Here is a 24403-nt window from a genome sequence, read left to right as displayed (position 1 = left end):
TGAACTTCTCCCTCATGAAGAACTCATTAATAAGGGTTGCACCGCAAACTTCTCCCTCATGGAGAAGAACTCATTAATTAGGGATTGCACCTCAAACTTCTCCCTCGCAAAGAAGAACTCATTAAAAACACATACAAGATCATCTAAAAGTTGAGCCTCCCTATCAATAAGGGCATCATTCTTATAGCTTTGATTAACACAATACTAGGAAATTGGCTCCAATATTTGTCCAACAATGAGCTCTCGCAATCACATTACTGCACGAGCATGTTGGTCCTCTACAACGGACTTGGCATTCTACATCTACCACTTAAGCTCCCTTTGAATTTGATTTATGCAACTGAATAGTCTCCCTTTGTCATTTCATCCTCTTCGAAGAAATTAATCACAATGGCAATCTATATAGGTTCTTTCACTTTAATTAAGTTGTGTCACCAATTCAGTTCCTTTACCGCAATCAACATCCCCATGTTCATTTTTATAGCCTGCATGACTTCGCATGTAATCTCTCATCGTCATAATGCTTCTCAATCTATCTTGGAAGCATTTTCAAAGAGATTAGCAAGGGTTCATAAACTCAAACTTTTATGAAGAGACATATACGAAGCAATGCTACAAGCATATATTGTTCCTAGCGTTATAACATGAATTAATATTAACTACATAAAATTCATGATCAATACTCAATCATAAAATATTCATCTCTTTATTGCCTAAATTTTCTCACAGCCTACCAAAGATCTTTTGCCATCACAAAATTATAGTGCAAGGAGAGAGTGACAAATTTGATCCAACAAACCCTTCGAGGCTCTTCAACTACATATTCTTATAAGAATCTCTCATTTCTTGCAACTCTTAAATTCCATGTTTTGTATCCTAATTGATGATCTTTACTAGGCTCACTCTAATACCAAGTTGATTTTATGGTAGTGCTCATAAACCATAGACAAATCACCATATTTGTTGCCTCACCAACCATAGATGATAAGCTCTTACCGTCACCCTCGAGCACACTACACATTATGTACACCACATAACTCTTTTTCTTCAGCCACAATTTATTTTAGAAGTGTCTCGAAAGGTCTTTTAATTAAACATTACTTTTGATCCTCTTGCCTAGCGACACTTGATTTCAACCACTACTTAACATTATATTGAAGGGTTTTTTTTTTGAAATACAATAATATTGTCTCTTTTATAAACTAAACTATTTCGGTTAACAAGCTTAAGATATTATTTTAATTTAAATTATTTGATTAGCCTCAAAAGGAAAGGGTCACGACAACTTTACATTCTCCTAATGCTTACATCTGGGATGTCCAATCTTTCTGTCCGTGTCTCAGAATGCTTTTAGGTTTATAATTCTTATATACAGTTGCCTCAGTTGATTACATTTATGGTAGGTGAGCAATTAAGCTTAATTTTTTTACCTACCACCTATTTTTCAGAAATTAAAACCTATAAATTATGACAGGCTCGTGAAAATGAAAAAACTAACATCGTATAAGATCAAACTTGGAAGATATTTAACATTGTTAAAATAACAGACTTGCGGTAATTGTCACGATCTGGGACCAATTCCAACATGATCAATCTTGAATTCAATCCCTAATACAAATCTCTCGAGTCAGAATATGTCAGATTTTATTGGTTATAATCAAGAGAGAAAAACAAATAATGGAATGATAAACAATTCCATTCAATAAGAAAACTCGAGGCATTACTAATACATGGATGTGGGCTCTAGTAAATTAAATCATAACATATTTTACAATAGAAGCGTTTCAGCAAGTTCTTAAGCATCCCTGCGACATTTGACACTGGATGCTTAGACAACTACTTATTTTGAATATGAAAATTCAGGTTGAACAATACCAGTTACAAAGAAAGGATCTATGATACAAAATATTCTCATGATGGAAATCAGATATATAGATAAATGAGTATTTTTGTCTAATGATACCTAGAATGTATAATCAGTTATGTTCAGATAGTAGGAGAAAGAGTTCATCATCAGGAATTGCACCCATCTCCATTGCTCTCTGTAATGGAGTTTTGCCTCTTCCATCAACTATCATTGCACTTGCTCCCCTGAGAAAGAAATATTAAGTTAATATTTAGGGAAATATATTTGTATTAGAGCAGATATGCAAATTTTCTCGAGAGGCAAGTACAATAATAAGGGTTTGTCTGACTTGTAAAATAAAAGATTTAGGTACCTTCTAATAAGCAGTTTTGCATATTGATTATTCCCTTTGGAAATACAGTGATGTAGAGGTGTTCTCCCATGATAATCTTGAGCATTGACATCTGCACCGTACTGTAATAATAACTCTAACATAGCCAGATCACCAGTATGGCATACCAGATGTAGTAATGAGCATCCTTTCAATCCACCCTCTAACTCAATGAAATCATCTGTGTGTGTTTCTATGCTAGGTCTTGATGGTACTGAATCTGAGTGCTCCATGCTTTCCCTACAGCTGCTTTCAGATATATCATGATCAACAGAATTCCCTTTACTCCCTGACTTAGCCTGCTCGTAATTTGTAGTGATATTTGCATTGGACATGACAAGAAGACGGTAAGCCATTTGCTTGTCATTTCTATGAACAGCTTCCCACATTCGAAAATCCACTGATGGTAGCTCCAGATCAGAACTTTCCTTCGATACTAATTGCTTCTCAGAATACTACAGAAAAATGAATTTTTGAAAAGTACTCCATCAGCTTTATTGTAAATCTAAAAGTACTTCACACACACACACAAGACCAACCATTAACACACTGAAAGTGCAGAGCATAACATATTTGGTGTAAGGTTAGTGGTAGGGTATTTTAAATTTTCTGTAGGTCTTACTTTTTAATAGATTTCCTTTGTAAGTTAAACTTTGTATCACAATGAGAATTTCTCCTTTAATTTATACCCTGATAAGGGTTTAAGTAAAAACCACAGAGCTGATCCTGAAATAGCATTCCAACTCCCTCCTCCATAAAAGAGTGAACATTATATTTTAGGGCCATCCATATGTTTTTTTTACATAAACACTCTTTAACTGTTACAACAAACTCTGAAGATAGTTTTTTTAACCCCTTCCATTGTTTTATTTTTTAACCCCTTCCATTGTTTTATTCTTAGCATTTATATAATGCATAACATCTATTTTTAGTTATAAGAAATATAATTGACACAAAGCAAAAAAATAGATTCATGCTCTGTTTTTCCAACTAAGACATTGTTATTCAGTTCCCAATTTTCTGGTGAGTTTTGCCAGTCTAAACCCAGGTAATTGAATTCCATTTATAATTTTACAATACCATGTAAATAGAATATTATATGCATATAATCCTAATTAGTTGATAGACTATATTCAGAGAGATGCATCCTTCTATTCACATCCCCTTCCTTGTGTGTTTCCTTGTGTGTGAGTGTGTATTTGTTTATTCACCCATCTCAAATCAACTATACATAAAATCAATCTATATACTTGTATATTTTCCAAACCTCAGTTTCAAGACTAGGAGAAATTTCTGCTTTACAAAAAATCAACTGAGACACTAATTGCAGAACTAGATTGTAATAAATGGCACAAACAGTTATAGCCACAAATTGCAGTCCCCAATTTCTTCATAAACTGTTTGTTTTTATTCAATTTTGAGTTACACTAACAGATCTAGTAGTGATTACGGTGGCACATTAAAGGGACCTTCTATAAGGTTGCTACCCCTAAGATTCCTCAAGGTGGGGAAAACTTGCTAATGCCCAGCCGCTAAATGCTAATGAAAAAAACAGACAAAATTCAAAAGCTAATAATGAACATAGAACCTCAAATATGCATATAAGTTTTTAAAAATGACCAATTTGGATCTTCCATTTAGTGGTACTAAACTAGAGAAGCTGTTGAGCACCGATATCAAGAAACTTAAAAGGTCAATCCAGTTAAAAGTTAAGTCTGACTTCTCTGCATTTGCAAGAACAGCATTCAAATGGTTTACAGGAGGCTATATTAAAACAAAAGGGTTTGGGTACCTCACATGGATTTCTCAATGATTTGCCAAAAACATGGCCCATCTGAAACTAACTCTTTGATAAACTAATACAGGTTCATCAATATTCAATAGAGCAGAAGATGACTACATATCACAATGGAAGATGATATCAGACACAATTCAAATACTACTGGAGTACAATCAATTTAATCCTGCACTGGAGTTCAAATAAAATATTTGAGAAGAAATACACGTACTGCATATCCTCATAATTCAAGATGGACTCCAAAAATGTGAAAATTGGAACATAAAAATTTGGAACCAAGAAGAGTTCTGTGGTTTTGACTTTCATATCAGAATGATATCACAAATGAATCTAAAGAGGACTCGGCAAGACATATTCATCCACATCATCATCAGATTACTCATGAAGAGGACGAGATAACTAAGGAATAGTTCTTTGGAAAGAACAAACTCATGAGAAATAGTAGACTTGTTATGACACAAATCTTGAGGCTAGCAACTCAGATGGTTAAAGTGGCTCCAAGTCTGCTACTTGGCAATGATCAAACTAGTATCGAATTTCAGCAGTAACAAAAACATCACAAACTTTTACCTTGAAAATTCAACAATTAATAACAAAAAAAATCTCATGGTCCTGTTGTACTCTTGAAGCAGCACAACATTGCAGAGTTACCTAATGAAATTCAGGTGAGTATGTGGTGATTAGTATTTCAAGAAAATGTAAACTTGATGTGAAATGGATATTGAGGATTAATAGCACACATCCATGCCCTTGATCAGAACCAGAAGTATGCATAATTTTGTAGATGTGCCCAACAAACTGTAAGTGTATTTGTGTCATGGTGCCAACTATTTCAAGATTGATGACCACACCAAATATCATTCATGAAAATTTATCTAAGAGGACATTTTCTGGTTCAATAACTGTGCATCTCATATTGAATTTGTTCAAGGTTAAGGCTTTAAGTTGTCAGGCTATATACATTCAGAACAAGTAAAACCTGTTGACTGCAAAGAAACTAAGAAACTATTACAGGTTATACAAATTCATCTAAGTTGAGTTACAGTTGTTCTTTCAGTGTCCCAATGACCTGTTTTAATTCTTTGTAAACATTAACATTGTTTCTTTCGTTCTCTCCAGGATTGGTAAAAGTTATCATAAAAATCTCTTTTTCTCTATGGAGTGCAATACAAGATATCAAATAGCGGACATGCTGTGCTATTTCTTAGGAGACTTCCTGAAGATTCAGAATTGCAACAGTCAAAGGCATAGACTTTGGGTATGACAATCAAAGTGTAATTAGATTGATAAGGCATGCAGTTTTCGATGCAAGAACCACACATGTGAGACATTAGCATTCTATAAAAATAAGGTGCACAATGGGGAAGTTGACTTGATATACAATGCTACTTGGCACAAGAAGAAGACATTTTCACTATTTCCTTAAACAAAGATAATTTTAATATGTATATTAAACCACAAGTGATGACCATTAGTGCGGGTAGATGGGGGTCGCAGTGGTAGAGGGAAGGAGCATAGAAATGAAAGGAAATAAATGGCCACAATCTACATTTTGTTAATTCTATAACTTTAAATCATACTGACCTGATTACAGATCGGACTGATCTGTTCTTGCATAAAATCCCTTCTAAGGTCTATATACTTGTCTTCCCTTCTTGATAGGTATCGGCATCTCTCTTAGATAACTTGTTTTTTCATCTAACTAATCTATTTGGTTAGTTTAGGCATTAAACTAATATTGTTCTTTGGAAAGTCACCGGTTTTATTCAGAGGTATAGGATCCAGGGGCAAAGGATTAGACCTAGGATGAACTGGATTAACGAAGGTGATAAGGGGTCGGGATATCTTTTTAACATCATTAAAGCAAAACAGAAAAGGGAGAGAATTAGCGGTATTCTTATTGGGGATAGAATTTCTAATGACCCTGAGGAGATTCAGGGAGCCTTCTCTAGCTTTTACAAAAAGCTATTCTCTTCAGAAAAGTCCTTTGATAGTAGAATTGCGATGAGTGAGTGCTTTAAGAACATTCCTTCCAAGATTTCTGAGGAGGAAAAGGTTAACTTAAGTAAGGATATATCAGTGAAGGAAATTGAAGCTGTTGTTGACTCCCTTCCACATGGGAAGGCACCTGGATTGGATGGGTTCCCTGCCGAATTTTATAAGAAAAACAAAAGCTGGATCTGTAGTGAATTGTTGGAGGGAAGCATACAAGAAAGGGTCATTAGGGGGCAGTACAAACCAAGGAGTTATTAAGTTGTTATCTAAAGAGGGAGATAGTTCTCTAGTCAAGAACTGGAGACCGGTCCCTCTTTTGAACTTGTCATACAAGATTCTGGCTAAAGCTCTAGCCAACAGGATTGCGGGGTTGTTAAACAAATTTATTTCCCAGACTCGGACAGGGTTTATCCAAGGCGGTATATTTTGGAAAATCTAATCACTAGTTGGGAAGCCTTGAATTGGGCTAAGGAGGATGGACAAGATGTTGCTATGGTGCTTTTAGACTTTGAGAAAGCATATGATAGGATTGAGTGGGATTTTGTGATTGGAATGCTGGAAGCTTTTGGCTTCCCCGAAATATATTGCAACTGGGTGAAAGTCCTATTCAAAGAGGCAAGTACTGTTATAGATGTTAACGGTTGCATATTGGAACCAATTGTGCTAGAAAGATCAATCAGACAAGGGTGCCCGATTGCCCCCCTGTTATTTGTTATTGCAGCAGATGCACTCTTCTACATATTGAGGGATAAGGAACTGGGGGCGCCACTCAAAGGTATTTCCTTGCCTAATGGAGAGGAATTGCTAAATGCTCAATTTGTTGATGACACTTCTCTATTCTTAGGATTGTCAGAAGAAAATTTTGAAAATGCTTGTAAAAGGGTAGACTTCTTTTGTATGGCATCTGGATCTAAGATCTCTCCAGCCAAGTCTAAAGTGTTGGGATGGACTGTTGAGCTGCTGGATTGGGTAAGCAGAAAGGGGTGGCAGTGGTCTGGCCCTAACCAGATTGTTAGGTACTTGGGAATTCCTTTTTCAGTTGATCCGAATCTCCAAAAGATGTGGGAATGGGTGCATGGAAAGATTAATAAGAAGCACCTGAAATGGCAATCTCATTCCCTGTCCCTCGCAGGTAGACTGCAAGTTGTTCAGAAAGTTCTAGCATCTCATCATATATATTTTGCCTCAGCTTGGATGTTTTTGAACTCTCACATGGGCTTGTTAGATAAGATTCTTAGAGACTTCCTGTGGTCAGATGGGAAAGGTAATAAGAAAAGGCATTGTGTAAAGTGGGAATGGTGCTGCCAACCTAAGTCACAGGGAGGCCTGGGGTTAAAGGATCTCAAAAGTCAAGGAATGGCATTAGCATCCAAATGGGTGATAAAGGCCCTATGGGGGAATGAACCTTGGAAAGTGTTTGGTTAGAAATAATATTTTGAAATCAGTCATCAGGAAAGGTAAGGATTGGGAGGAGATACCAGTGATTGATATTGTGTTAGAGGAATTCAAGATGAGACTATTTGGGTCAAAAATCTTTCAAACATTTTGGAAGGCTTGGACGCAGGTGAGGAAGTCTATTCAAGGGAGGGATGCAGCAGGGGGGCCTCCTTATTTCCTTGTGATGGACAGATCCATTTGGTGGGGTCTCTCATATAATAATAAACCACTGGCACTTACACAGAGCTGTTCAGCAAAAACTTGGAATTCGAAGGGGATTTCATGGATACAAGATATCTTGGTAGGGGGGAAGTTAGGGGAGTGGGAGGAGTTAAAAGGCAAATATAATATTGCAGAGACTCAGAAGAGAACTTACACGATGATTAAAAAAGCTATCAAATTTAAATGCTCTTGTGACATCATTGATTCTAAAGCTTTTATTGACAAAGTCAAATGGGTGGATGGTACACTGGTGAAGGAGACCACTTCTAAAGGGCTGTATTTGTGTATGAAAAATGATTCTGCTCTCATTGCTAGGGTGATCCAGTGCTGGGGGCAAATTAACCCTTTCTCAGATTGGTCTTTCTTTTTTGAATTTTTTTGGAAAGGTTTAGCTGAACCTAAAAAGATTTGTTTTAGATGGCTGTTGTTGCTTAAGAAGCTAGCAGTGGGTCAAGTCCTGTCATCTTGTGGTTGTGCATCTGTGACTTGTAGTTTGTGCAGTGTAACTGAGTCTTTTGAGATAGTATTACCTGGAGTGAAATTCTTGCTGGTTATGTTAAGAAATTTGATTCTAAGCTTAACTCTTTTTGGTTTCCTTTGTCTACTGAAATCCTGTGGACTATTTGGAAGGACAGGAATAAAGAAATCTTTCAGGAGGAGAGGAGAAGGCTTACTGAGTTTAATTTTAAACTCACATATTTTTACATCATGTCACAGGTGGCAGTGGTGTTGCACATTTTCAGAAGTGACTTCATGATTCTCATGCGTGAAGGTAACTTGCTGATAAATAAAGATAATGTACATGCAGCTAACTATATAGATGAGTATCAAAGTATGTTGGCACCCTCAGAGGCAGCTGTACTGAGCAATGTTAGAGATGAACTTCGTGAAGGTAGCCCAGGCAGACAGGAGGCTTCAGTCCCAGTTATGACCCAGACCAGTGAAGAAGTCCCAGTGATTAACCAGGAGCAAGACTTTCATTTTGCTACATATCTGTATATGTAAATGTAAATGATGAATTTTAAAATTCACAGAAAGCTGCTAATGTAAAATCTCTCCCCCAATTTTGTGAGTGTACATGTAATGGGGGTGTGATAAGATATCTTATACAGACTGCTCTATACTTGGAAAGTTTTTAAACTATCCTAATAGAAAAAAAAGTCACCGGTTTTGAGAAGAGCAGTTCAAGCCGACTTTTGGAAGGGACATGTCCTTTGTAAGGACATGCCCCTTGATCTCTATATTTAATGAGGGTATGGTTGAAGTTTAAGGACACACAAGAATCACAAGTCTGCTTCATTAATCAATACTGTCCTAAGACAACTTGAAGAAGTTAAAAGCATTTCCAGAATTATATTTCTCCATTTATTCAAGACTGTATATTGAAGATCATCTACAGCAAGCATAGAAAAGGTACAATCTAAGTCTGATTCATAACAGAATTTTGCAGAAATTGGTACAAGGTGATATGTTTGTACAGAAAGTTAATGAGTCACGACTTCAATTGTTTTTCAACAACAAATTTGTAAGCATGTAATCATGATATACTGTAACATATATAACGATACTCTTCGGAATACAAAACGTCATCTATGTGCATTACTAAGAATCTAAGATGATTTAATTAATAAAAATGTTTAATGCAGTTGAAGAAATGTAATTAATACACCCACTACATTGTATGACTAAGTAAAATCACGTAGAAGTCTTCCACACATTCCCAAGAAACAATAAAGTACACAAATGCAGGCCAGGTAGAGAAAGAATGGACAGAAACAGAAGTTGAAGAATGAGCCGAGCACCCTAATCATACTTTTCTAGGCCCCTCTGCAGACAAACTTATCAAGCATGTTTGGCATATGACAAGTACATGATTTACAGAATAGGCTGGTGAAAATGGGTTGTTTGTACCTGCCAAACCCATCTCACATAAGACAAATTTGCAGATATCAACAGATTCCCAAGAATATGCATCATTTGAAATTCTGTCGTTTCGAGCTCAATCATTTTGGATCTCTGCTCAGTCCAATTTCTGAGAGTGTAAATAATAAATAATAAATATAGCTCCCTTGCACATCATATAAATCATCCAGGTTAGAGGTTTAATTTTGTTGCATGTAATATACAACTGAGTTGAATAATAGGATGAACAAGTCACAGCAGAAGGTTAACATATAGGTGCAGTTCATAGAGATAAACTTGGTTTTAGTACTTTGATTGTAACTGACTGATAATTATTTTTGAGCCTGTAAGTAGATGCTAGGATTTGGTTGTAAGTATTTGCTGACAGTTGTACTCTATTTGGCAACTGCCAAGTAATTTATATATGCTTCACATAGTCAAGGAAGTTAGTTTGGCCCTGATAGATCAAGATGGTTTTAATTTTGGTGCATGTAACATGCAACTGAGTTGAATAATACGACGAAGAAGTCACAGAGGAAGGTTAATATATAGGTGAAGTTCATAGAGATAAACTTTTTATGTTTTAGTACTTTGTTTGTAACGGACTGATAATTATTTTTCAGCTTGTAAGTAGTTGCTAGGATTTGGTTGTAAGTATTTGCTGACAGTTGTACTCTATTTGGCAACTGCCAAGTACTTTGCATATGCTTCTCAATAGTCAAGGAAGGTAGTTTGACCCTGATAGATCAAGATGCTTCTCAGTCCACATATTGCACAAGGACTAACCTGAATGGGTAAAACAATCAATGATATTGGTTCCCAATCTCTTGGTATGTTCCAGTATATTCTGTTTACTTTGCAGTAGGTAGTGTTCTTATCTGGCAGTACACAAGAAGTTCTACAATATTTTGAGAGCCTCAATAAACTCAACTGGCTTGTAATTCTTGCATGGAGATGTGGCATGAAGAGCACATCCCCACTCTTTGGTAGTTTTCCTAAATTAGGTTGTTTACCGTATGGATTAATTAAGCAACGCACACAGGAAATAGACACGAACACCGAACAGCAAACAGCAGAATTATTATTATTCGCATATACCAACAGTACATTGTGCTTTTATGATATCATGATAATGATAATTACAATGCTTCCCGAAGGGGTTATAAATACTTTCCGACGAACCTTCCCGAAGGTATCCGTCGGCCAGATACATCATGTCCGCTACAAACTATTTACCGTCGGCTACATAACAATAACTTTCCCGAAGGGACCCGTCGGCTGATACACAATTTCCTTTCCGAAGGGACCCGTCGGTCGATACACAATTTCCTTTCCGAAGGTACCCGTCGGCTGATATACAATTTCCTTCCCGAAGGGACCCGTTGGCTGATACACAATTTCCTTCCCGAAGGGACCCGTCGGCCGATACACAATTTCTACCGACGACATAGGTTCACTAGGGGAATCACTTATGTTAGTCCTGTTTTCTTGCATGCATTGGTTTTTCACTTGCTTCTCAATCTAGTTTGACAACTACAATAATAATTTCACCACATAAACATTGAAATACTGAGATAGATTACTATTTTCTCACATAACTTCAGAGGACATAAAGCATAATTCTGGCAACAAATTCAAATAAGTTTTAGAATTAAGATCCTGGGTGGGTTATCTATGCTAATAAAGGATCAAATACACTATTGTAATTTTTCCTCTTCTGTTCACTGCACTGAATCTTTGCAACTTTCTGAATGTATGTGTTCCGGTTGATATTGACTCAAAAAACTTGGATCTTTCAAGCTCTTTAGGCTATTCCTAGCAAGTGTCCCATTTCGCACCTATTTACTTGTTAGATGATAGCTTAATTAAGATGAATCATATTTTTCCTAAGCTAATCTAAAGCTACAACGGTTCAGATTCATTCTTCTGAATTCTTGGTGAGGCAAAAGTCTTAAGACCAGGGGTCAAAGGGTTTTTGAGATTATTGAACTGTGGGCCACATCTTTACTCTCCAAACTATCGATATGAAATCTGGGCAGAGGTCATCAAAGGTGTGTTCTGCTTTGTTTATTTTATAACTCTTTTTAATTCAGTAGCCAACCAGTTTTGTTTTTGTTTTTTTTATGAAAAGGCTAAGATTCCATGTAGCTTTCGAGTTTTTTAAAGTCATTATTATGAGATTATGAAGGATAGTTCCGGGACATTTTCCGATTGTCCAGATGATCTTGATTTTATTAGAAGCAGTATTTCACTGAGGCAGAATTGCCCTTTCTTCCATATATTTGGTATCTACATCAATAACCTAGAGAAAGTTTTAAAGAAACCCATAAGGATAACATATTTGTATACCTTGTTATAACCTCAAACCACCAATTCACTGATGATATGGCTTGTCATCTGCATCTCCTAAGAGATCTGAAGACAGATTATACTGTAAGGACATTTGATCATGAAACTTGGCCAAATTGAGGTCATGAACTAGGTTCCCCTTCTGTTTCTCCCTTTTAAAGGGCAGCTTGTCAAAATCAACTCCTATTCTAACCTATGAACTCATTTTATTACACTATACATCATTGCTCTACTTTGAAATCGACTTTTCCAAAAGTGTGCTAGGAGAATGCTTCATTACCAAAGCTTCCATACTGTCATTGTCAACTCCATCATTACAAATGCAACCAACATTGCAGCCTTTTAAAACAATTATTAATTTTAAAAATCTAGGGACCAAACCTTGGTCATATTACATGGGCAGACCTGGAGGAGAAAATGTTGTGGTTACATATGATCCAATCAATGTGGACCACCATCAATTCATTGTGTGGGCAGAATTTGGGGTGCAGCACATTGATTTGAGTGGATCTCCATATTGAACTGTTGGTCTCCCACTCTCTTTATAGGGAAAACATTTTAGATATAATGACAGCCAAATTTGTGTGCATTCTCTACAGCCTCAGGGTTTTACAGGGGTTCCTAAGGACTACCAGATTACTCAACTCCTTCAAGCCTAGTCCATTGGTTGGCATTGAGTGTCCTTCAGAATCTTAGGTACTGTAAGTACATACCATTATTGTGATAGATCAGTAAAGTTGTGTCCAACTTCACATGCAACTGTTGGAATTCTCCATCTTCTTCTTTCCCTCACTCCAAAAAGGTGCATCCTGTATTCCCCATTTTAAATAGTCAGTTTCTAAGCCTTGTCATCTACATTCTAGGAGATCCAACCCAAAATGTGTGTTACCAGATTCCTTTTATGACTCATGGATCATCAATCATGGATGTTAGGAGAGTTTGATGGGAAACATCCTTTTCAAGAGGCACTCTTTGTACTCCACAAGATCACCCAGCCAAGCGACATTCTCCCACAGTCCCACAGACATCATCAGATCTAGTATTAGCTCTTTCATGATAGTTGATGCTAACATGATCAATCTTCTATCACAAGGTTTGACCAGGGGCAGCCATTGCCTCCACTTATGGTCTCATCAGGCCTATCTTCTTTGAGGACAGGCTTTCCTTTTGCATGGATATCTATCATTTTTGTAATGTATGACATTATTTCTTTTACACATATAGCATCAATCTTCTTTGAGTTCACACCTCATGTGAGTTAGAGTACTTTATTGGTATGCTTCTAGTTTTATCCTTGGAGGTTGATTTCACTCCTGCAAGTTATTATAGTCATTGCTTGTAACTAGTATAATTTATTTTCTTCCCAAGGCTTCTTTGTAATTATTCAGTCTATGACAACATACTGCCTTACACCATTGCATCTATCTATGGATCCTATTTCCGTATTCTATTAACAAAAAGATTAAAGAGGACAAATTCTTGGCCAATGATCTTATAGATCAGATATGCATTTCAAAAAAATGAATAGTTGAACATGCAAGTGTTCAAAAACAAGCATACACATGGACTTTTCAAATGGAAAGCATCAAATTGAACATTATAAATACAATCAGATAATAAAATATATAAGCATTTCAGCACCCATAAATGCTGGGAATTTCAAACAATTTGAATTAGACATTTCACTTTAGACGCCAACATGAAGCATTCCTAACACAAAACTACAATCCAAGAGACCCTCTAGCCTTCCTAAACTGAAAAGTATGTATTTCAATCAATACATGATCACATATAAAACCATATTGACTTTACAAAATGGCAATGGCACAGAAAAATTCACTGAAAAGCTATAAGAGAGAATCTCTTAAGAAGAGGATGCAATACCTTCGCCTGGATAAACTTCTCCTTAACCGAAAGAGCATCCCTAGGCTTTGGTTTGTTGATAGACATGACATCCTCAATTTGTTGGTGGTTATCCAGTCTGCACGAAAGAATCATTTAACATGAACAAAGATTTATCTTCAGTGGATCGAATCCAGGTCCAGCACTTTACTCCTGTTCTCCACCAGAAGAAGGTGATGTTATAAAAGAAAATTACTTGGGATGCTTGGGAAGGATTCTTGCCATCTTCTGCATTTACTCACCTGCTATGGGCATCATTGTTATGCTTTCCACTTTCTAGAAGTTCCTCCCATATTGAATTGGCATACATATTACCAAGGGACTGGAACAAACTGATAACAGAAAGTTCCCAAACCCTTACATCCAGTGTCAAAGATCTAACCTGCACAAGGAAAAAATGAACTTTCAGAAGTTGGTATTGATTCCTCAATCTATCCTGTTCAAAGTGAATATTTCCATTTCTCTGTTCAATGAACATTGAAAACCATAGAAGCATCCCATTGGCTTGGCAAACTGAAAAGAGTAAATGGAGAACTATTAACTGGTTTTAAAACAGGATAAACATGGGGAAAAATTTCGGCAAGTTAAAAAAAGACAATTTTTTTTGTAAAGATTAACCAAAAAACTGTCATTGTTACTTCACAGGTACAAAGAAATGGAATTCAAACTTAAAACATAAAATAATATTGAATGTTTCAAATCATTCTCAAATTCTTGATAAATATCATAAGTGTCAATCAAGTAGTAGTGTACACATTACAAATCAAGTGTTAAAAGAACAATAAATGCTGCTTCCAAGTGATACAGCCCAAAACAATTTTACTTTGTTCTTTCTAAAACCAGAGGGGCCCCTGCATGTGCAGGATAGCACCCTTAGAAGCTACCTAATTAAATCATTTGAGGCCACAGGGATTAGGGTTCGTTATACTTTTTGGAAAACTACTAAAAACCAGTTCATTGAAAAAGCCCCATGCTTTTTGTCTTCTTCCAAAAAAAGTAAGTTTTTGACTAATAAGTCCAATCAATAGAAAAGAAAACAGACAGCTGATTCCACCGACCAAAGTTAACCGTGATTTTTTCCCAATTATTGCTTCTATGATGAAGACTAATTCATAATCACCAATTTATCTTTCTTCCAAGGATCCACACTTCAGAGCTATATGCAACAAAAGTTGTAATATTTCAAACCATTTTCGGTTGTTGAAGTTTGTTTTGTATTAAATAAGTTTGTCCCTCTGACTTGTGTAGGTTTTAAACAGTTAGTTCCAACCTTCTAGTTAGTTTCTTTTATCTTTTATTGTTTTTGTCTTGTTAAATTTTTGGTTATTTCTGTTCCTTTCATCACTCTCAGTATCGTCACTTGTACATTTTAGTCTCATTAATCTCACTAACTTAGTGCTCGTTTGTTGCCACCACTATAATTTATTTCTTTAATTCCAATCTTTAATAAATGTATTGCATTGCTTAGGCCAGAGGCTATAATTTTCAAGATTTAAATGCGCCAATAGCACAATGAACTCTTGCAGTCCTCTTCACTGGAAAGTGCACAGAACACTGCACATTTTAAACTTAGCAGTTCCCCACAATCCACAAGTATTGTGTATAGTTGTCTCTGGAAATGACTGTGTGTTCTTTTATAGCATCAACATTTTGGATCATAATTTGTGATACATCATCAGGATGAAATAGGAGGAGAAATTAGATAGATTGCAAACAAGGGTTGAATAGAAATGAGTTTAGGAGAAAGGAGGGAAAAGAACCAAGTCAAGAAAAAAATAAGATAAATTAAAAACAAAGAAAAATGAAAAACCAGGGACAAAAAAAACTAAAACTGACAAGAAATAAACATGAAAAAGCATGTAAAAAACTATTCATGTGTGTCTATATATAGTATATACATACATACACACCCACACTCACTCACTTTACTTATGCATGTGACTAAATGTATGTAGACAAGTAAAAATAAGAAAAGAATAGCAAAATACAACAAATAAATAAGACAAACTAACTAAACCCACACCTAGATATATTAAAAAGAGCTCCAAATATATGGAGAAGAAAAAACTAAAATAAAACAAATAAATATAGAGAAATTTAAATGAAAACAAGAATATAAAAAAACATAAAGCAAAAGAAACAAGTCACCCAATAGGCAGAAAAGATAACAATGAGAATGAGAACAAAAGATAAAAAATTAAAACCTAAGAATTGAAAATAAAAACAGAACTAAACAAGTCAGAAAATTAACTAAATTAAGAACAAAATAATAAGGAACAAGCCAAAATAGACAATTCAACAACAAGATAAACACTAAACTAGAAAACCAATAAAACAACTACAAACTACAAACATATATATATAAAGAAAAAGAAAAAGCAAACGCATATATATATATATATGAAACAAAACAGGAGAGAAAATGATACCTGAAAGAACCAACACAAAAATAAAGGAACAAAGACAAAAGAAAGATAAATTAAATAAACAATAAAGAAATGAAACTATATAAATGAAATTTGAATGAACATCTAAATTAAATAGATATGTAACAAACTAATAAACACACAAACAGTAATACATAGATGTACCTATAAGTGGACATATATACACATATGAAATAACATACATATATATATATCAAGAAGAGAGAAAAAAGCCTAACATAAACATCAATCGAAAAGGACGAAAAACTTAAAACTAAAAAGTGGAGAACAAGACAACAAGTGCAAGGAGAAACCACCAAATGCCAATGCACCAAACGAGCCAAGAGATAACAAAACAAGGAGAATCAAACTGCATGGAGTGGGATCAACCAAGGAGGGCAGAAAGACTATAAGAAACCCAAGAAGGAAAGAAAGGGGCAGGAGGGTGGGGGAATAAGGAAACAGGACGACAAATCAAGAATGACGGGCCTGATTTCTCAGAAAGGATAATAAGGGTTGCCAAGAATGACTAAGGATCCATCCTTCATTGCGATTAAGGTTGGAGGGGTGGTTAACAGTTTCAATGGCTTCTTTGAGTCTATGCTTGAAGCTCTCTTCTTTAGACAAGATTTGAGTGCTCCAAGAAAATGTGGTGTTTGGTGGCAAAGAAGTGGTCAACAAGGGCTGACTTAAAAGGATTTTGTCACACTTAATGTCAGCACTATGCTCTTTTATCCTAGTTTTGACAGAGGTCAGTTTATCCTATTGTATGGAACAGTACATGAACACTCAATCTTGTAAATCCAGACTCACGAAAGAAATTTCTAGAGTCTTTAGAAGGGGTATGATGCTTCAAGGTAGAGAAGGGTTTGAAGGTGCATTGTAAGCCTTTTTTCACTAAGATCCTAGAGATTTTATGGGAGATGCGATTGATGAAGGGCAAAGTGGCACTAGATGGGCTTGGAATCATAGTAGAAGAGGAGCTTGGTTTCCTTGAAGGCCCTTGAGATTTTTGGCTAGAGTACCCATTCATTTTTAAAACATTGTGTAAATGGGAAAGCTCTCGTCTTAAGTGCTCTTCATCACAGATGCGAAAGGCTCTCATGGGTAGAGTCTCAAGGACACCAAATTTTTGACAGGAGTGGTGGTGAGGAAAGGAATGGAGGTACAAGACAATGTGGGTAGATTTACGAAAGATGTGACAACTACAACTTTTGGATGAGCAAGATATCAAGGGAGCTAGTTGTCGGACTCATTTTCTTTGGAGAGGGAAATATAGGGAGTAATGCTATTGAGGTGTGTATGGAAGTCTTCTAGCTTGTCCCAATTGTGGGGCCAACAAACATTGGTATTGTCTACAAATCATTTCCACCATTTTGGCTTGGGAGGAAAAGAATTGAGAGCGATATCCTCGAAGTGCTCCATATATAAGTTGGCAATTATGGGAGACAACAAGGATTCTGTGGCCACATTGTCAACTTGCTTGTAGATAATGCTTTGGAATGAAAAAAATGTGGATCTAAGGCACAATTCAACAAAGGAAGCAATATCCTCATTAGTTTTCCTCTTAACAATCTCAATGGAACAAAGAAAAAGAAATTTAATGAATAGGGAAACAACATCAAAGCTCGCTAAAGGTCAGAATTATCAGGATTTTTGTTCTTGGTAAATTGAACAAAGTGGAACGAGAGTTTGATGAAAGAGATAGAATTACCCAGCAAAGGAGCAATGCATTTGGCAAGGAAAGAAGCCAATTGGTAAGTAGGGGAGCCAATTGTCATGCATGAGCAACTCTTGGAAGCGAGGTGTATTCTCCATGTTGAAGCACAATTTCAAGATTCCTTTAAGGTGAAGCAGTCACATGACCCCTTGGAGTTTGAATCTCTGAGTTCAATAAAATCTTGACAATTGGCAAGAGTTAAGGAAGTTGCAATGAAGTGAATGAATGCAGCTTGCAATGGATCACCAAAAGCATAGATTCAAGATATGTATAATTGTAGAGATTGAGTTTTCAATTTCGATTTAAGATTAGAGCATAGAAAAAGTAACGAGCATTCCTTCAAAATAATTAATAATTTAAATTATTTTGAGGAATTAATGGACAATGTAACATGGGGACTCACACCCTCCTCGCAAACCTTGAAGTACACGTCCCCGAGACATCCCTGCACCAGGTACTTGAGTACCCAAGTAACCCCACCTCCGCCATTTCCCAACCATGTCACCATTGGGATAGGTACTTGAATTTTTATTTGAATTTCTACTTTTGAATGTTACTATTGGGTATGCAATATGTTACTATGTTAAATGTTCAATGATTCTAGTTCATGTTGCAATTTTGCTATGTTCAAATACTTTAATTTGGTATGTTCTACTGAAATATCATTTCATAACTAGTATTTCATGTTCTATATGTATACCATACTGACATAATGTGTTTGCAAGAAGTTGAGAGTTAGGATTTTTTATGTCAATAGCAAGCCTACTTTAAACAGAAATGTGAGACGTGGTCCATAGAGGAATGCAATATGAAAGAGTAAAAGATTGATCACCAAGAACTGTAGATATGTTAATTTTATTTGAGCCATACAAGCCAAACTAGAACTGTGGACACAACCACTAAAAAGGATTTTCCATAGAAATCAGTGAAGAAAGTGATCTAGAAGAACATGAAGTCTAGCAATGAGAAGCTAAAGAGACAAGACCTCAAGAAAATATCATATAACATACAAAATGAGCACATATATAACAGTCCTAGCTGGTTAAAATTATTAACTATCAACTGACCAACCACTCTCACTGGGAGCTAGCAACCCAATTACAAACATAATTTATTCGGAATATTCGGTTGACTACAACCTAGGTCTAGGAGAGTTGAGCATATAGGATTTTGCCAAGGAATAATATTACTTATTATTAATAATCCCTAGAGCAGGTTATGTACAAGATGATGAAGAAAACAAAGTGTCAAATTTGCATATGCCCTTAGAAGTTCTATGCAACATAATTTCAGTATGGTTAAGCTGCATTCTATAGAAGAATCTTACATATGGTTTTTAAGGGAGAATAATGGAAGATGAAAAAGCTTAAGAGGAAGAGAATGAAGAGATTAAACTGAATAAGTTGGAAGAAGTGAAGAGTTGAGAAAACAAAAATATGATATAGAAAAATCGAGATCCTCCAATACAGTCAAAGAAGTTATTACCTGTGTTCTCAACCAAAAAGGGCTCATGGAAGGAGCTTTGTAGGTATTTGTCTTAGATTTGGGTAGCATGAACATAGGTTGTATGAATATCTAGATATTGAAAAGGATAAACGAGGCAAGAGCTAGTATATCTCAAGCACAAGATGAAGCAAAAGAAGAATAGTTTCATAGAAGTAGAGGCAAGAGAGAACTTGATGTTACTAGTATATCTCAAGCACAAGATGAAGCAAAAGAAGAATAGTTTCATAGAAGTAGAGGCAAGAGAGAACTTGATGTTATACATTGTAATTGAATCCAAAAAGAATGAATGTCAATTGCAGAGAAAAAGTTCTTCCGGGTTAGTGTTTCAAGTTGATTATTGATTGTTTCAATGCTAATAATTGGTATCTATAGAGATGGTGTGGATATTGGATCCAAATCCATACCCTAATCCATATATGGTAGCATGGTTTTAGAAGGGACATGAATCAATGTTGATTAAGGAATTTGCAGTTAATTTCCATATTAAGAACCGTTGTGGTGTAGTGGGTTACGATGCATGAAATGAGAGAATGTGGCAAAGTTCATATTAATTTTGATTAAGAAATCCTTGGATGAAGTTCAAAGGTTAGACATCATTTGCAGGAAATAGCCATTTAGAGTGCAGGACAAAACTCCAGCAGAATGGATCATTTTATGAGACTTATCTGCACTTTCTAGATAGAAGTGTATCTTGTGCGGTCCAAAACACATCAATGCCATCTTGGAAATGATCAATTATTGCAGAAGCGCAATAGGATGCACTTAATGAAATAACCACTACAGTTGTGGTGCATCAAGAAGAGAAATGCAGAAGTTGTAATGTCAACAAAGTGCATGGTAGAGGTGTTTAGAGGTGCATAAACAAGTGCAGGAACACAAGCAAGATAAAAAAACACTAGCAAGAAAATGAGTGAAAGGGATTTTTTGTTGAGTCTAGAAAGAGCTCAGTTTCACCACTAAATAACAACTTACAGTACACCTTAAAAGTTGAGCCTTGCAAAGAGAAGGTTACCAAAGTTGAGCCTTGTAAGTGTCAGCAAAGTGCATGGTAGAGGTGTTTAGAGGTCCATAAACAAGTGCAGGAACACAAGCAAGATAAGAAAGCACTAGCAAGAAAATGAGTGAAGGGATTTTCTGTTGAGTCTAGAAAGAGCTCAGTTTCACCAAAAAATAACAAGTTACAGTACATAAAAGTTGAGCCTTGCAAAGAGAGTTACCAAGGTTGATGTTGACCAACAAAACAATTACAAAATAACTCTAAGAAAGCAGTAGGACATGGAAAGGAGGTTGTATAGAGAACTTGGTAGGAGAGAACAATAAATGGGAAATATAAGTTGCAAAAGTTTGACGTAGGCAACATGGCTGGCCTATTTTGATTGCATAAATTCACAATTGTGAGGACCAAGCATGGGGAGTTCGATGAAAGAGTATTGATGTACATGCAATTTCATCATTTTTAAATATGAATTGTTATTCTTCAATCATTACATCTATCCAAGGTTGACATAATAATGCTTCTTCAACACTTGAAGGTTCTGATTTAATGAGTTCAGATACTAGAGCAACATAGCATGAGTGGTTTCTCGTTCTTTTGCTTTCTCTGAAAATGACATCAGGTTCTACTCGATTTTCTTCAATCATCTTTCTTGCGCAAAGTGGCCTCTTTTTATTGTTAGGGTTTTCAGTATTTTCTGTAATAGCACAAGGTGATTCATTTCCTTCAAAGCTATTCTCCCTCTAATTTTCAGTTATCAGATACTCATCTAATTCACTAGTTGATTCTATGTTTGATTTATCAATATTCTTCAAGAGGTTAAAAGCAATGTCTTCTTCAAATTTTACATCTCTATTGATTTCAATGGTTCTCTGTCCAGGAATATATACCCTGTAACCTTTGGATGATTCACTGTATCCTATAAATATACCTTTCTTTCCGGATGGTTCAAGTTTAGTTCTCTTTTCTTTGGGAATGTGAATATACACAGAACATCCCTGACCCTTCTTGGGCTCCCTCATCAGAACCAATGTGCCAAAATCCTAAAGAGTTGAAGTAGTTTGTTGAAATGATACCAGCTCTTTGGCTTGTTCTTGGATTTTCACTTATAACGCATATCAGATTTCCATGCTTGATTTCAATACTTACAAATACTTGTTGAGAGTTTGATGTTTGTTGCACAAGTGTGGAGATCAGATTGAATTGCTTGAATGTTTGGCGATTTCATGGACAACAACCTCACCACACCTCTTCCAAAAGTCCCTTTATTGCTTGGAAGTCAAATTTTAACTCACCTTTACAGACTTGGGCCCCAATTGTAAGGTGGGAATTACCATGCCTTTGGGCTTCCAGCCCAGTAGAGGTCAGATTTCCAACCTTGGTGAGGCTCTTGCCTTAAGATCAACTTCTAAATTTTACTGAGTGTTGTAAATCCAAAATGGAGCGTCAGTCTTTCACCTTTTTTTCTCTTGATTTCTATCAACATTGAGGTCACATTCCATTGCTTGCTTGCACAAATTTCCTTGAGTTGAACTGGACTTTTACATTGTTTGGGGTTTTTCTCAAAACTCAATCTGATTTCATCATGTATAAATCAGAATTTTGGGGCTTGCTTGGCAAAATGTTCCAGCCACATTGAAACCCCATGTATAAGATCATTTCAATGATTTCACTAGGTTCATGGATCAAGTCTTGACAATTGAAACTTCTAACCCACTACAAGGACTGGACTTGCAACTAGGCATCGACTTGCACCTCAACCTTACAAAAAATTTACTCTCGTGTCAACATCTGAGACTTCATAAGTGTCGCCAAACTAAGACTAAGTCACTAAAAGAAACAAACCACTAAACTACCAAGTGAAAAAGTGGGGGTTGCCATTTGCAATGTGGCATGTGTGTTTTCAACACAACAGACTGCATGTGTGAAAGCTCACAAATCAATTTGGCAATAACTCAGAATGAAAAGCATCAACAAAGCTTTGCGTAATTGCTGTTGTACTTCCTTTATGATTCTGAATTTCTTATACTGTTTACTCTGCAATAATCATATTCAAGTAGAGCGGGGCAGTAAAATGAAGACTTTACGATAACAATGATAAGATTAACCAGAAAACTGAAAAGAGAGAGAGTATAAAAGAAGGCCTTTGAACCAAGAACAGATCCAAGTAACAACAGTTTCTGAAAACATTTAACTCTTGCACATGGCTTTCAATAAATGAAATGAAGGCTTTAAACAATCGCTTTGAGATATACATCAAGAAAGCTTTAGGAGGATGGAGATACATAAATGTCCCAAGAAATTCGAAACATGGCAACAGGGAGAAGTTGGAGAGTAATGAATTTGTTCAGTATCAACAAAGCTACAGCTACAATGACTCATCTGGGATTCTCAAGAATCCAGAAACGGCAGTCACAGATGGGAAATGGATTAAAAAAATGCATAACAAACAAAATGGTTGGATCATAAGGTCATCCTCATTAGCAGACAGAATCCTGCAAATCAAATTGATACTGCTAGGCACACAAGTAATACCCAGTCACACTACTAGTACCATCTATTGGAGAGGAGTATATAATCAACTGAAATAACCAGTAATGTGTTCGCAAAAGACCACAATGTTTATCCATCAGAGAGAATAAACATACGATATATGGCTATCAAGGGCCCACTAGAAGAATGAAATTGAAAATGCATTGGATTCTTTTTTAGGAATGGAGTATATTCTATTGAACAAAATATTTACTAGGAGCAAACAAGGACATTTTCATGGTGGATGTGGCATTTAGGACCTTTGATATGAAAAAACTAATATTAAAAATCTAAGTTGCCGGTTCAGATTCTGGTGCAGATGCGGGTTCAATGTTTGGGTTCGAAATTCACTAAAAAAAATTTTGGGCTAGGTTCAGGTTCGTTTTGGGTTCATCCATACAAGAATTTTTTTTATTTTTGTGTCTACGTAAACATATGCTGCAGCAAATAAATTCATACACCACTATGCTAATAACTTAAAATATGATGTCATTTTAGGTCTGCTGCTGCATAAAAGCCCAAAATGATGTCATTTTTGTTCGAACAAAACAAAAAAGTACATAATTAAACCATTAAAAAGTCAACAAAAAAGTTGTCGTTTCCCAAGTTCGATGTAAAGTTGTTGAAATTCTACTCAGGCTCATTTGACCCAAACAAAATTCGATCTAAATTCCTGCAAAGTCGACCAGGGTTCGAAATTACGAATCTGCAGGGCATTTACCCAGAAAATAATGAATTTGACACAAATGCAAAACCGACTATGAATTTGGGTGGATCGAATTTCGACTTTTCTGGAGCGAATATGGTAACTTAGTAAAAAATGGAATATTTATGTCAAACTCATAACTATTTCCTGACATAAAGGATGGAAGAAATAAAGATTTTTGATTAAAAAAATTGTATTAATAGTGAATTTAGAGTAAATCCAGTAGCCATGCCACTGCAAAGACATATGGAAATAACAGGATCACCAACAGTAAGATCCATGCCACTACAAAATATTCAACTTCTGATCAGTCCAATCAACCTGAAGACAAATGGAATTTTGAGTAAGGAAGACAGATCCATAACATAGCTCCTTAGCAATAGAACCATCAAAGGAACATAATAGAAGATGAAGAAAACAGCTGTTACACTGGTTGCACATAGGTCTGAGTGATGGAGGAAAATGAAAAGAAGTATGGCAAAACTTCTGGCTCAGCAAAGTCTACCCAAAAGCTAAAGCTTTTGTGCGAATGCCTTTATTGTTTACAACTTAGACAGTAAACTCCAACAGCAGATGTACTACAAAGAGAATGATACAAGCTGGCAAAATAACAATATCTCATTAATCATGACATTTTGTGACAAAAATTCATTTTCAACTAAGATACCGATGCGCTC

The 24403-nt window shown here is 35.9% G+C and overlaps 1 protein-coding gene across 4 annotated transcripts in view; it reads right to left on the bottom strand.

Moving 5' to 3' along the window:
* Positions 1-1720: 1720 nt before the first annotated feature.
* The window catches only part of LOC149553579 (ADP-ribosylation factor GTPase-activating protein AGD3-like), a 150281-nt gene continuing 127598 nt past the window's right edge, over positions 1721-24403 (bottom strand). For all 4 annotated transcript variants that reach the window (XM_089788979.1, XM_089788980.1, XM_089788981.1 and 1 more), the window contains 4 exons: positions 14085-14224; positions 13825-13921; positions 2220-2692; positions 1721-2091 (listed from right to left, as the gene is read on the bottom strand). In XM_089788979.1, the coding sequence (XP_089645105.1) occupies positions 1977-2091; positions 2220-2692; positions 13825-13921; positions 14085-14224 (825 nt within the window). In that variant the 3' untranslated portion in view covers positions 1721-1976. The remainder of the gene's footprint in view (positions 2092-2219; positions 2693-13824; positions 13922-14084; positions 14225-24403) is intronic.

Source organism: Cupressus sempervirens, chromosome 6 (assembly GCF_028749045.1).
Source record: "Cupressus sempervirens isolate cs-2001-9-10 chromosome 6, ASM2874904v1, whole genome shotgun sequence".
NCBI classification, from domain to species: domain Eukaryota; kingdom Viridiplantae; phylum Streptophyta; class Pinopsida; order Cupressales; family Cupressaceae; genus Cupressus; species Cupressus sempervirens.
This window is presented reverse-complemented; position numbering and strand designations above follow the sequence as displayed.